Raw genomic sequence first — 15,091 nt, 5'->3', positions numbered from 1 at the left:
CGCAGCTACCGCAAAACAGGAGCAATTAAACTGAAAATCTTCAGATTCATTCTTTTAGACCTAAAATGATATGAAAATACACCCCTGAGTTGAATTCGCCTGGAATTGTCCTTTAAAGGTAACGAACCTACTGCTATTTTTTTTATTTAACCTTTATTTTAACTGGGTAGATCCATTGAAGCGAGCTCTATTTTTCAAGGATGCCCTGTAGCATACAGAGATCACAGAAAATCAAACATCAAACATCAATACAACACAATAAAATACAGTTATGATAACAGGAGTAGTAAAATCACTAACTGAAGCAAGTGCACGTCTGAGCCCCCAAAAACTGTGGTGAGAAGTAGGTTTTTGAAAGCCTCAAGTGAGATAAGTCTATCGATTTTCAGTGAGTTTTGTAATTTATTCCTATTCCGCTATGACTATAGGGATTATGGCAATGGGCCAATTGGCCAAAATGTTGAACTATCCCTTTAAACATATCATTCTTTACGTTAACAATTAAGTATTTTATCACTATTTATTCTGATTCTTATTATTCTTAGCTATCCCTTTAAATCCTGACATCAGACCCAGTGTTGTGTTGATGTGTTACAGTCTGTGTGTGTGTGTGTGTGTGTGTGTGTGTGTGTGTGTGTCTTCAGGAGTGGCATCAGAAGTGTTCTCACTACTTCATCCTGACGGCGTCTCGAGGCTCCGTCTCAGCTCAGGCTCTGCTCCCCCCTCCTGCAGGTAAATGTACAGATGTTAATGACTCCTGTTGCTGTACTTTTTGTAATAACGAAACAGAAACATCTTTGCATTTATGTTTTTACTGTGACATATCTAAAACATTTTGGAGTGATCTGGAACTATATTAATGCTGCTAAATCTGTCTATTCGCTTAACGTTAAAGGTATTATTTGCTACTTTGCTCCTCCAAAAGATCGCGCTCTTGAACACCTGCTTTATCACACAGCTTTATCATTATTTATGAAAAATTTGCAAATTCGATAAATTTGCTCCTTTTCTACTAGAACTAAATTGTCTCATTAAATCTCTTTACTTGATAAACAACAAAAAAAGCAATATATTTCTAAGTAATTATGAAAAGTTTTTCCCGGAAAGCTCTGACTAACTTTTTATTTATAACTGCCTCGTCATTTTTTAATTTTTTCTATGTATCTGATTTTATTCCTCATTCCTGTTTTATCAATTTTTTCATTAATTTATTTACTCACCTATATTTTATTATTATTATTGTTACCTTCATTGTTTATATTCTTCTTATTCAAACTATATTTTATAATTTACTCCATCATAGTACTGTCCTTTCATGTTTGATGTGCTGTTCCTTATATACCTTGTTGGTTCCGTACATGCAATATTTGCTAATAGAGAGTGTTTTTATGTCTCAAAATAGACTAAATAAACATAATCTAAAGACATTTTTAAAAATCATTTATTTTTGGAAGTTTTTGGGATTTGTTACCTGTAGGCAACATTGTACCATTACGGTTCATCATCTACTGTATTAGAAACACCAGTCTCTGTAGACTTTCACCTTCACTGGCATCATCCTCATCCACATCCTCATTCTCATCTTCCTCATCATCATCATAATAGCCTGATGTTTACTTTACTGCATCCAAAATCTAATTTATTAAGGATAAAAAACAAAATTATGATGAATTATATGTTTTTGAACATTATATTTACACCTAAACACACACTACCATAGTCTCATAATGCAATTTTGATTCCATAATGGTCCACTGTCGCCTCAAGGCAACGTTGCAATTTTCTATAATGGTACGTTGTTGCTTTCGGGCAACAGGTGCATTTTTAACAAGTTTCCATTATTTAATAAGTAAATAAATTGCATGGAACTATAAAAAATTAAACTTTACTAATCTATTAGTGTAAATATTTTTTTTTTCCAGATGAAAAAGGGCCAGGAAGTTACTGTATGTTTTCAGACCGTTCTAGTGGAGCAAAATGGCAAACCTGTTTCCTTTGAAAAAGTCTGCAAAAAAGGGTTTCAGTGGCTTCTTGAAAGTCATGTGATAAATTAAAGCATTGTTATTGGTTCTCTAAGGTCTCCTCTCTTTTTTAAAGTATTACAGCATTAAATGGGATGAATTGTGGAGATGTGACAGGCCAAAAAGTGGTATGTTGCTGCCTGAGGGCAACATGGTACCATAGAGGGTTAAAAAGAAATGTGTGTGTGTTCCTCCTCAGCGTCGTCCATCAGTCCGGCGTGGAGCCCCGTGGTCCTCAGCGTTAAGCCCCTCCCCCTCGGCGGCGTGGAGGGTGTGGGCGTGGCCTCCAGCGGCGTGGGGGCGGGGCTTGTGCTGCTGACCGGGGGGGCCGGCAGGGGGGGGAGGGGGGCGGAGACCAGGCTGCTGCTCCTCGCCGGGCAGGAGGAGGGGAGGAGGTGTGACCGCGTGGAGACGTCAGCTGATCTGGGTAAGAGGAGCAGAGACGGTGACGTCATCAGTCATCAGTGGAGCGTCTCATGGGCTGTGTCCTAATCCCCCTACTCTCTATCTAGTGACGTGACCCGATCCATCAAAATGAGTCACAGTGACCCAAATTTCAAAGTTGAGATTTTGGTATCAATGGAAAGATTAGAAAATAAGCTTTAAAATGAGACCCTAGTCAGAGTCATACAGTTGATGGTTTTCGAGATGTGGCCATTTGAATTACAATCTTTTACTCTCTTATTCCGTTCTAAAATCTGAGAAAATTCCATTTAAAGTTTTTGCCAGTGACTCTGGCATCTGTTCCTGTACCACGTGATTACACGCTCCCTATACGGCCCCTTGTTGTCATAGATGCAGCATTCAATGGCCCTCGGAAAGCAGGGAATCTCACAATTCAGATGCTTTTTACAGCTCGTCTCTATCATAAACGGTTCAGAAGTTGTTATGTTTTGTTGACATTTTGTAAAACATGTGCAAGCGTGTACGTTCGGTTTAGCATCGTGGCTACGTTCGGTTTAGCATCGATGCTACGCTCTGTTAGCGTCGACGCTACGCTCTGTTAGCTTCGATGCTACTCGGTTTAGCATCTGTTTCTGTATCAGTCCCTTCTCGTCATAGATGCAACATTCAATGACCGTCGGAAAGCAGAGAATCCCGCGCTTCAGATGCATCATCGTCATCATTTACGTGGCTTTTCTCAATTATCTGGACTGTGAAACTTTGGGAGATTGTTTTTGAATGTAATTGCTTTGAAATTAGGGTAAAAAATTTTTTTTTATTTTCTATGGGTTTTCCACGTTATCAGCTGATTATCTAAAAATAGAACGTTGCGACTTCCGACTCATTTTGATGGAACGGGTCACAGTTGTTGTAGTTGTGTCCGAATGTTTAGTGATTATTAATGTTCACCATATAGTGACTGAATCTATCCCACAATTCACCGCAAAATGTAGTGAACATCCGATGGTCACTAACCGGAGCAAGATATCCCATCATGCATTGCGGTCACGGATCGACGCCATTACCACACCGGCCCAGAACAACCGGTGTAGCTACCAAATAAATGCAGTAGTGACCGGTGTAGCTAGCTACCGAATAAATGCAGTAGCGACCGGTGTAGCTACCGAATAAATGCAGTAGTGACCGGTGTAGCTACCGAATAAATGCAGTAGCGACCGGTGTAGCTACCGAATAAATGCAGTAGCGACCGGTGTAGCTACCGAATAAATGCAGTAGCGACCGGTGTAGCTACCGAATAAATGCAAGTAGCGACCGGTGTAGCTACCGAATAAATGCAGTAGCGACCGGTGTAGCTACCGAATAAATGAAGTAGCGACCGGTGTAGCCATAGACATATAAAGAGTAGACCCCGCAACGAACGCTGCGCCGCGAGAAATGCGGCCGCCATCTTGAACCGGTCTTTCTACTCAGTGGAGCAGCAGAAGTAACAGGATGCAGAGCACTGTGCAGCATATTATTTCTGTTCTAATCAGCAGAAAACCATCGAAAACAGCTGCTCTGGGGATTACTTTTCACTAATAAGATTGAACATTACTATTGGTTGTATTTTGTGAATCGAATATTTATTTATTTATTCTCTCTCCTCCCCCTCTCTCTCTGACCTGATATGAATTGATTCTCTGGTTTATATATATTTTTATTTTCTCTAACATATAGCTTTTATCTCTATATATTCATTCATTACAGGAATGCTGCTCTCTGATCAGTTGCTGCTCTCTACGGGCTGTTATTTCCATAGACATATACATGGTTATTTCTGTATAATGAATGGTCGTCAAGTGTAACACACCGTTGCTAGGGACGCAGCACAGAACAGAGTAGACTATGCAGGATATTTACCTTATGTTTCATTTTGACCTTCAGTAAAAAGCTTCGGACTAATAGTGATGTTAGATAAATGACTTGTAACCCTTTACAGAGAGAGTAGAGGCTCCTTCCACATCCTGGCTGAAAACCAAACCTGCTGATCAGATCAGAGCCTGTAGTCCGCGACACAAATACGCCCCATAAACCTATAATATCTTGTTTATGACAGATAAGACTACACACATTGTAACTATATGTGATAATCCATCGATCCAGTTATTGATTATAAAAGGCTTTGTTGAAAACAAATGGGAGGAGGCTCAGCAACACAGCGGAGAAGAGACCAGACAGGCAGAGATGTGCTAAATTATAACATTTATAAATCGATAAAAGTAGTATTTTGATCAAAATTATGTTTCAAATGAATTATTTCACTCGTACGCCGTGTAATAGGCGGGATCATGTTCAGTAAGTTATTGATTAAATGCACTGACACTAGTGAAACTATCAATTGCACCTACCAAACAGATACACTGAGTGGAGCGGTAGACCGGTCCAAGAGCGATAGGCCCAGCGTTCGATGCAGCGTCTACTCTTTATATGTCTATGGGTGTAGCTACCGAATAAATGCAGTAGTGACCGGTGTAGCTACCAAATAAATGCAAGTAGTGACCGGTGTAGCTACCAAATAAATGCAAGTAGTGACCGGTGTAGCTACCGAATAAATGCAAGTAGTGACCGGTGTAGCTACCAAATAAATGAAGTAGTGCAGCAGCCTCAATAAATGTGTCCAGCTGCCAGAGTTGTCCGGTCGCGGCTTCCACAACAAACGTCGGAGCAAATTTCCTAACAAGTGTTACAAACTGACCACAGACTCTGAATAGCGAGGCTAATTTCTGTTAGCCCGTCTATGAGATTTTACATTATACATTAGCATTAAGCTAGCGGACTTTATGCTTAGTTGTGACACTGGCTGTGTGTGTTTTGAACGTTGTTTCAAACTATGTGGGTTTGATTGAACATCTTTGATGCTTAAATATATATATTACCGCTTAATATATTGCTTTACTCCTCTTTTTATGTTGGTAGCCTACCTATACACCCGTAGGTCTATGCTACACCGGCCATTACCATGGTTGTATCCACGGTACCTACGCCGGCCGTTACGATCGCGGTCGGAATGTTTTAATTACGCAACGTAATACGTCATTAACTGTGCGGTGGAGTAGTGTCCGAAAGTGTTTTTTTTTTTACCAGTGAGTCACTATATTGAATTCACTATATAGTGAGTAGGGAGGAGGGGATGATTTCGGACACAACCAGAGTGAACAGCTGGTGTCGTTACCATGTGTCTGCTGTTTCCTCCTCCTCCTCTCTCCTCCTCCTCTTCCTCCTCCTCTTTCCTCCTCCTTCCTCCTCCTCTCCCTCCTCTCCTCCTTCCTCCTCCTCCTCCTTCCTCCTCTCTCTTCCTCTCTCCTCCTCCTCCTCTCCCTCCTCTCCTCCTTCCTCCTCCTCTCCCTCCTCTCCTCCTCCTCCTCCTCCTTCTCCTCCTCCTCCTTCCTCCTCCTCCTCCTCCTCTTCCTCCTCCTCCTCTTCCTCCTCCTCCTCCACTCTCCTCCTCCTCCTCCTCCTCTCTCCTCCTCCTCTTCCTCCTCCTCCTCCATTCTCCTCCTCCTCCTCCTCCTCTCTCCTCCTCTCCCTCCTCCTCCTCCTCCCCCTCCTTCCTCCTCTCTCTTCCTCTCTCCTCGTCCTCCTCCTCCTCCTCCTCCTCCTCTTCCTCTTCTTCCTCCTCCTTCCTCCTCCTCCTTCCTCCTCTCTCTTCCTCTCTCCTCCTCCTCTCCCTCCTCTGCTCCTCGTCCTCCTCCTCCTCTTCCTCCTCCTCCTCCTCCTCCTCTTCCTCCTCCTCCTCCTCCTCCTCCTCCTCCTCCTCTCCTCCTCCTCTCTCCTCCTCCTCCTCCTCTCTCCTCCCCTTCCTCCCCCTCTTCCTCTCTCCTCCTCCTCTTCCTCCTCCTCCTCCTCCTCCTCCAGGTGTCCGTCTCTACCACTCCCTGACTCCTCTTCCTGACGGACGCCTCCTGGTGTTTGGCGGTCGCTCCTCTCCTCTCCGCCCGGTCACCAGTCTCCTCTCGGTGACCTTTGACCCCTGTGCTCCGGCCGCTCCAGTGGGCGGAGCCTCGGTCAGCCCGCTGGTCTGTACCGGTGACCCACCGCCGCCAAGATGGAGGCACACGGCAACGGTCGTCAGCCACGGAGGTGAGACGACAGGAAGTCCTGTCTTCTACCGTCTGATTTATTTCTTTTCATTTTAGGAAGGAAGGACTAAGGGAAAGAAGGAAGGAAGGAAGGAAGGAAAAAACTAAGGAAAGATAGAAGGAGGGAGGGAACAGATTGGGTTAATTGGGTCAAAAAGGAAGGAAGGAAGGAAGGAAGGAAGGGAGGGAGGGGAAAAGGATTGTGGAAAGAAAGATGGAGGGAGGGAACAGATTCGTTCAAGGAAGGAAGAAGGGAAAGAAGGGAAAAGGGAAGGAAAGAAAGAAAGATGGAGGGAGTGGGAACAGATCGAAGAAGTAAGGACGAAGGGAAAGAAGGAAGGAAGGAAAAAACTAAGGAAAGATAGAAGGAGGGAGGGAACAGATTGGGTCAATTGGGTCAAAAAGGAAGGACGGAAGGAAGGAAGGAAGGAAGGGAGGGGAAAAGGATTGTGGAAAGAAAGATGGAGGGAGGGAACAGATTCATTCAAGGAAGGAAGAAGGGAAAGAAGGGAAAAGGGAAAGAAAGAAAGATGGAGGGAGAGGGAACAGATCGAAGAAGTAAGGACGAAGGGAAAGAAGGAAGGAAGGAAGGAAGGAAGGAAAAAACTAAGGAAAGATAGAAGGAGGAAGGGAACAGATTGGGTCAATTGGGTCAAAAAGGAAGGACGGAAGGAAGGGAGGGGAAAAGGGTTGTGGAAAGAAAGATGGAGGGAGGGAACAGATTCATTCAAGGAAGGAAGAAGGGAAAGAAGGAAGGGAAAAAGGGAAGGAAAGAATGATTGAGGGAGAGGGAACAGATCGAAGAAGTAAGGACGAAGGGAAAGAAGGAAGGAAGGAAAAAACTAAGGAAAGATAGAAGGAGGAAGGGAACAGATTGGGTCAATTGGGTCAAAAAGGAAGCGAGACGTAAGGACGAAGGGAAGGAAGGAAGGAAGGACAAAGGGAAAGATGGGAGGAAAGAAGGAAGGAAAAAACTAAGGAAAGAGAAGGAGGGAGGGAACAGATTGGGTCAATTGGGTCAAAAAGGAAGGGAGGGGAAAAGGGTTGTGGAAAGAAAGATGGAGGGAGGGAACAGATTCATTCAAGGAAGAAAGAAGGGAAAAGGGAAAGAAAGAAAGATGGAGGGAGAGGGAACAGATCGAAGAAGTAAGGACGAAGGGAAGGAAGGAAGGAAAGAAGGAAAGAAGGAAGGATGGAAGGATGGAGGAAGGGAACAGATTGGGTCAATTTGACCCAGACATTAACAGGAGGGTTTCAATTACTGTCTTCTACCGTCTGATTTATTTCTTTTCATTTTAGGAAGGAAGGAAGGAAGGAAGGAAGGAAGGAAGGAAGGAAGGAAGGAAGGAAGGAAGGAAGGAAGGAAAAAACAAACTAAGGAAAGATAGAAGGAGGGAGGGAACAGATTGGGTCAATTGGGTCAAAAAGGAAGCGAGACGTAAGTAAGGAAGGAAGGAAGGAAGGAAGGAAGGAAGGAAGGAAGGAAGGAAGGAAGGGGGGGGGAAAGGGTTGTGGAAAGAAAGAGGGAGGGAAGAGATTCATTCAAGGAAGGAAGAAGGGAAAGAAGGGAAAAGGGAAGGAAAGAATGATTGAGGGAGAGGGAACAGATTCGTTCAAGGAAGGAAGAAGGGAAAGAAAGGAAAAGGGAAAGAAAGAAAGATGGAGGGAGAGGGAACAGATCGAAGAAGTAAGGACGAAGGGAAGGCAGGAAGGAAAGAAGGAAAGATGGAAGGATGGAGGAAGGGAACAGATTAGACATTAACAGGAGGGTTTTAATTACTGTCTTCTACCGTCTGATTTATTTCTTATTTTTCAGTTTTTGATTTTCATGTATTTCCATTCCTCTGTAAAGCACCTTGAAATGCCGGGGGTATGACTTGTGCTATAGAAATACATTTACCTTGCCTTCATCCTCACTGACCTCCTCTTCCTCCTCTTCCTCCTCCTCCTCCTCTTTTTCTTCCTCCTCCTCCTCTTCCTCCTCTTCCTCTGTAGGCAAAGACTTCCTGTTTGTGTTCGGTGGTAAGAACCAATCAGACGCTGCTCTGGGCGACTCCCACTTCCTGAGTCTGGACCAGCATCACTGGACCGAGGTTCGTCTCTAACATCTTCTCCTCATTAAGCTCATTAAAGGACAGTTCCACTCAAATCCAACTAAACCTGGGGCTCTAGTTTCTAATATTTCAGCTCTAACAGAATGAATGTTCAGATTTTCTCTTTACTGTCTCCTGTCCTGCAGTAGTTGTGTCTGTCCCTGGATCGCCACGGCAACGTAGAATGGGAGCAGACGGATCTTAGGCTGTTTACATCCCATAAGACAGACGACGTCAGATGTCTTCAAACACACACCGAGGGGTTCGTTAGCTTAAAGAAAGACGACATGATCGTAAACGGAGCTGGAACACAAAGTCTCACTGAGAGTCAAGTTGAGGCTCAGTGTGTTTGGCTTTTGCCTGTGAAAAAAAAAGGCAAGGCAAGGCAAGGCAATTTTATTTGTATAGCCCGTTTTTACAAACAGTTTGTCTCAAAGGGCTTTACATGGCATCGTAACAACATCCTCTGTCCTTAGACCCTCACATCGACTGAGGAAAAACTCCATGGAAACCCTTTTAACAGGGAAAAATCGGAGAAACCTCAGGGTGAGCAACAGAGGAGGGATCCCTCACCCAGGACGGACAGACGTGCAATAGATGTTGTTACAGACAAGAAAACAGTTTACAGTTTGTCACAGAATGTGCGAAATATGGAAATGTTAGCAGGAGTTGATGAAGGCAGTCTCTGGTGAGGGGAGGGGGCGGGGGGGGGGGGGAGCCGGTCAGCTCGATGGGAGGACTGGGTGGCAGACTGGTCCATGGGAAGGAAGGGGAGGCCGGTCTAACAGCAGGGGAAGGGGAGGGAGGGGGGCGATGCAGGCGGCGGCTGGTGCAGAGAGATGGAGCTCCGGTGGATCTGTGGAAACACAGAGAGAGTGCGAGACACCAAGGCCAAACTACAAAGTACAACAGAAAAAAGTGGTTTTATGGGATGTAAACAGCCTAAGACCTGTCTGCTCCCATCCTACGCTGCCGTGGCGATGCAGGGACAGACAGAACTACTGCAGGACGGGAGACAGTAAAGAGAAAATCTAAACATTCATTCTGTTAGAGCTGAAATATTAAAAAACTAGAGCTCAGGTTGGATTTGAGTGGAACTGTCCTTTAATGAATGATCTCCTCTCTCCTCTTATCATTAGACCAGGCTTCGTTAGGCCACGCCCACAACCCGAGCAGAACTTCCTGTCACACCATATATGGAAATGTTGGTTCTGTTGAATGTAACGACCATACACCTCCTGTGTGTGTGTGTGTGTGTGTGTGTGTGTGTGTGTGTGTGTGTCAGGTCCCGGTGGACGGCGTGGCTCCTGCAGCTCGCCACTCCCACTCAGCGTGTCGCCACGGTGACGGCGTGCTGCTGTTCGGCGGTCTGGACCGGAGCGGCGTCCCTCTGGGCGACACGGTGGCTCTGAGGCCCAGAGACGGAGGATTCACCTGGGACCGGGTGCAGCTGCAGCCCAGACCAGAACCCAGGTCTGAGACCGGACTGACTGGCTGTTTACAATTTTGTTCGGACGATTTCGGCGCTACTCAAGCCAGCCGTCGTGAGCGACGCACTTCCGGTTACTTTCACAAAATAAAACACCTGTTGCCCTTTACTATATAGAAAACCCTAACGATAGAATTTGTGCTTTTATTTTGAAAACAGGAAGCGAACCTACCCTCGATGTAGCTAGCTTGGAACCGCAGTTTTGACTGCTCTCGTCCCGTTAAAGCAGAAGTGAGTGATCCGGTCGTTTTCGCTAATGCTGCGTTCCAGGCAGGCTTTTGAAATCATAAATTACAGCTTCAAGTCACAACTTACGACTTTGTAGCGTTCCAGGCAACCCACTTGTGTTTCTCCGACCTGTTTTACCGGTGAAAGTCACTATAACGGCCACTCGTAACTTCCGACCCGTGAAATCGTACCAGTACGTCTTTTTGTACAGTCTATGTACCAGATCGAACTGGTACGACTTCACAGGTCGGAAAAATACGAGTTTCCTTGAACGCACCATAACAGTCCTCGTCCCTACGTCGCCACATTCACGGCGTCCCTTGGCTGCACACACAGCCCTGCATGCCGTTCTCTCTCCTCATTGGATAAAAACTGTAGGATACGATAAATGTTTTCTCCTGGGCTCAGAGCAGAGCAGAGGGACTGAGAGACCCGTGTTTCAGACCAAACACTCTATGTAAGTGATTGCTGTCGGAAGATATAACTATTTAAGACTTATATTAACACAAATATATCACTTACTTCTGCTTTAATGACATTTAACTGTTCAATATGCCTTACCGGAGAGTCTAGCCAGCTCTGAGATCGGCCTGGTTCATTTTAAAACATTTTTTACTGATGTAAACGTGGTGTTTTCTGTGCGTACAGACCCCAAGGCAGTGCTGCTCTTCTGTCTAACCATGGTTTTTTATTCAAAACTTCTGCTACAGCCAAAATTGTTAGATTTCATCAATGAGACCAACATTTATCCCCTAAAAAGAGTTTAAAGCAGATATCAGTGGCAGGGCCGTTTCGGCTAATGCTGTGTTCAAGGCAGGCTTTTGAAACCGTAAGTTACAGCTTCAAGTCACAACTACGACTTGGTAGCGTTCCAGGTAACCCGTAGCTCGTGTTTTTACCGTCCTGTTGTCTGTGAAAGTTCCCTATAACGGCCACTCGTAACTTCCGACCCGTGAACTCGTACCAGATCGAACTGGTATGACTTCACAGGAAGGAAAAACACAAAGTACGAGTTTCCTTGAACGCACCATGAGTTAGCAGCCCCCGCCCTTGTCAGGCATCAATTGGTCCTCGTGCTACGTCACCACATTCACGCGCATCCCTTGGCTGCACACACAGCCCTTCATGCCGTTCTCTCCCCTCATTGGATAACACTTGTATCCCACAAGGAAAATTTTCTCCTCGGGTTACAGCAGAGCAGAGTGACGGAGAGACTCGTGTTTAGGCTGAAATACTTCATGTAAGTGATTGCTGACGGAAAATAGGACTATTTAGGACTTATATTAACAAAAACATTCCACTGATATCTGCTTTAACCAGCCGGTGGTAAACCTCTAAAAGCCATGGGGTAAGTTAATTAGCGGTCGTTTTCTCCCCCGGGGCGACAATCGTAGGCTGGCCGGCGGAGCACGTCAGGAGCCGGGCTGCTGCCTCTGTGATGTCGCGGTCGCTGCTCGGACCTGGAGCTTCACTTCTCCGAAAAACATCGGGGCAAACTTCTAAACAGCCGTCGTTTGGATAAACTAACCGCACATTGGGGATCTAAACAGTTACTTTCTCGCATGAAAATATATTAAAACTTAATAAAGTCACGTATTAACAGGCAAATTTCTGTTGTCCTGTTTAGTTTTTTTTTTTTCCTGTTCGCGGTAAGGAAAAGACTATCCGTGACGTCACGTTACGTTGCATCTTGGGTAATTTGAGTGTGAGTAGCAAGCTCCTCTTGTATAGGACGAATCCTTGTTGTTTACAACTACTTCCGGGTAGAAAACCAGCATTCGAACAATAGTGACGGACGAGAGTTTCACTATATCTAATTTTTCATGTCACTATATATCACCGTTTAGACTAATCTGATGTTTGTAAAGTCTATAAAACCGATGATTGGACAAACATTACTATTTACGTGTGCACATTTTTGTAATTAGTCATGGTTATCACAGATTAGCTGGGCTAACGGTTAGCTACCTGTTTAACTTTAATAACTCAGTGACTCAATAAACGGTCCATGAAAAAATATTTTCTCCAGCGGATATCTGAGTTACAACATGACTGAGCTATCTGGAGTAGTTTCATGTCGTGTCCCACAACGGGAGGGTTTTAACAGCTGACGTCCTGGTGTTAGCTTAGCTACCGCCGTTAGCTTAGCTACTGTTAGCTGTCCCTGTCAGCTGCAGCCACTGATGCTTTCTAGACACCGTGATTCCCCCAAACTGAATAAATACCACACATAGCAACACAAAACACACACACAGAGAAATAGTAATGTTTCTTCAATCATTTCAGATTTGTCTAAACGGTGATAGGGCGTGAAAAATATGATATAGCTAAACTCTCGTTCGTTACTATTGATCTCATTCAAATTACGTGCTGGTTTTCTACCCGGAAGTAGAATGTAAACAACAAGGAGATTCGGTCTATACTCAACATTCTGGCGAATCTAGTATGCCATCCGGGAACTTCTCGCATACTCAAACCGACTCAAACTCGCATGCTACGCATTTGCATACTCAAAATGACGTCAGAGTTAGTATGAGTAGTAGGAAAGTATGCGGTTTCGAACACACCCTGAGACTCTGAAGCTCCAGGACGTCTCTTCTCATCTCGTCTGTTTGTTTGTTTGTTTGTTTCAGATACTCTCACTGTGCTCATGTGGTTGGAGAGAAGCTGGTGCTGGTGGGCGGAGTCTGGCTGCGTGACGACGGCGTGCCGGGAGTCGCCGTGATCGATCTGGAGACCCGGAGCAGCGTGGAGCTCCGACTGGACACGGTGAGAGAAACACACGACCCCGACTCGGTCACACGACCCCGACAGGACTTCATGAAAAAACAGAGTGGACACGCACATCGCACCAGCGAGGGCAGGTGCAGAGTACAAAAAATGAGCAAAATAGAAAAAAACAAGAGTACTCGCAACTCTGCAGGACTCAGCGTATCAATTTATTGTAGTGACGTACGTTTCGAGCAGTGTAGGTGTAGCTCTTCGTCAGACAGTAGGATAGCTATCAGAAGCCATCTTAAATACTAGTAGTCACATGACTTGATCAGGAGAGGATAACAGCGAGCAGCCTCAATACCCTGACCTTAAAGGTTCCATATTCTGCCCCTTTTCCACAAATTAAAATAGTTCCCAGGTGTGTTAAAGACATGTCTGTGACATGCTTCGGTCAAAATTGCCTTTGGATCAAATATTGTAGTTCTCTCTTCATCAGCTAAAAACAGCTCTGTTCAGAAGGGTCTGTTTCAGGGCAAGAAGTCGTCATATAGGATGGGTGTAGTAACATCTTAAAGTGCACTATTCATAGTAAAAAATGACAATGAATATACAGTATATACACCAACTCATGATAGAAGCAACAGTCATGATAGAAGTACCAGTCAACCCTGAAAAGAAGAAATACAAGAGCTCATAAGAAAGGTCTGATGCCCATCTCTTCATTGAGACCTTTGGGAGAGACTGTGTTAAGAGTGTACATCTAAAAGAGTTCCCGTTTGAGGAGAAGATTATTTATGCCCCCCCCCCCTTTGTGGAAGTTGGACATATTCGATGCCTGTGTATCTGAGAGACGCCACAGTATGTTTGAAGAGATTGAAGTGTCTGGGTCCTGACAGGACTTGAACCAGGATGTGGACATGACAACATATCGTCACGTGTATTGTTTTGCCTCGTGCTGACGGACCACTTGTTTACATAGAGGCTTGTTTATGCCGTTACCTGCAGCGGCTGTCGTCCGTCTGCCGTCTGCCCAATTTCACGTGAATGCAGCATGAAAAATACGATTGAGTTGCTTGTGAGATACACCCACAATGCTAGATGGGAGGAATTCCTACACAATGAACCTTTAAGAACTAAAACTAATAAAAATTAAAATGTAAGGTTGACACAAAGACTACTTAGTGTAGTTTTTATTAGTTGGGGTCACCTGACCGTCTCCTGTGTCCCGTTCAGAGCGCGGTGCCGTGGCCTCTGATGCTCCACTCGTTCTGCTCCGAGCTGCTGGACCCGGAGCGGCCGGAGCTGGTTCTGCTGGGAGGAGGAGGGAACTGCTTCTCCTTCGGGACTCACCTCAACCCCCAGGCCGTGACCGTGGACCTGAGACCGGCACTGAGCAGCTGAGGTGTGTGTAGGGAACTATAACATCTGTTTTATTTCTTCCCAAAATATTGTTTTTTCCATTTAAATTTTTGGGAATTCAGGTTTTTTATTTTTTATTTTTACCTTTTATTCTTATTTTACTACCAAAAAGAGTGCGTTTTTAATGTTAACGACTAAAATTAAAAAAATTAAATAGAAATGACTTTAAATTTATTGAGGTAACAAACAAACTTTTCCTCCAGACCATAACTCATTGAGTAGGGGTGTGACAAAAAATCAATTCACATAAGAATCACAATTCTCATTTAATACGATTCAGAATAGATATAAAATGTCCCAAAATCTATTTAGAAAAATAAAAAAATTAAACAAATCTGCTGGCTGTCGGCCTCCATTTCCTTAGAATTTAAAAGGCAGCATGTTTAATTGCACTATTTTTTTTATAAAGAGGCACTTTTAATTTTGTTACTTAAGCAATATGTGATATTGCTTTTATGCAACAGTTTCAACAATTCCATCTAAGCATGGATAAATGTTTAAAACTCAATTAATGTGAAAAAGACACTTTAGTCGTTCTGTCTTGCAAAGCTACGGAGCCCCCAAAGGGACATGGAAGGAATTTTTTTTATTGCGAGATCTCGC

General features: G+C 44.4%; 1 protein-coding gene across 1 annotated transcript in view; it reads left to right on the top strand.

Annotated features, from left to right (window-relative positions):
• Positions 1-15,091, top strand: part of lcmt2 (leucine carboxyl methyltransferase 2) — a 38,004-nt gene that overhangs the window by 13,173 nt on the left and 9,740 nt on the right. The window contains exons 8-14 of the mRNA XM_085765749.1: positions 645-732; positions 2,221-2,448; positions 6,321-6,545; positions 8,540-8,637; positions 9,923-10,110; positions 12,988-13,123; positions 14,303-14,471. Coding sequence (XP_085621875.1) covers positions 645-732; positions 2,221-2,448; positions 6,321-6,545; positions 8,540-8,637; positions 9,923-10,110; positions 12,988-13,123; positions 14,303-14,470 — 1,131 coding nt within the window. The 3' untranslated portion in view covers position 14,471. The remainder of the gene's footprint in view (positions 1-644; positions 733-2,220; positions 2,449-6,320; positions 6,546-8,539; positions 8,638-9,922; positions 10,111-12,987; positions 13,124-14,302; positions 14,472-15,091) is intronic.

Source organism: Trachurus japonicus, chromosome 21 (genome assembly GCF_045865225.1).
Source record: "Trachurus japonicus isolate A0001 chromosome 21, Traja_1.0".
NCBI lineage: Eukaryota > Metazoa > Chordata > Actinopteri > Carangiformes > Carangidae > Trachurus > Trachurus japonicus.
Note: the sequence above shows the minus strand (reverse complement) of the source record. Positions and strands in the feature narration are given on the sequence as shown.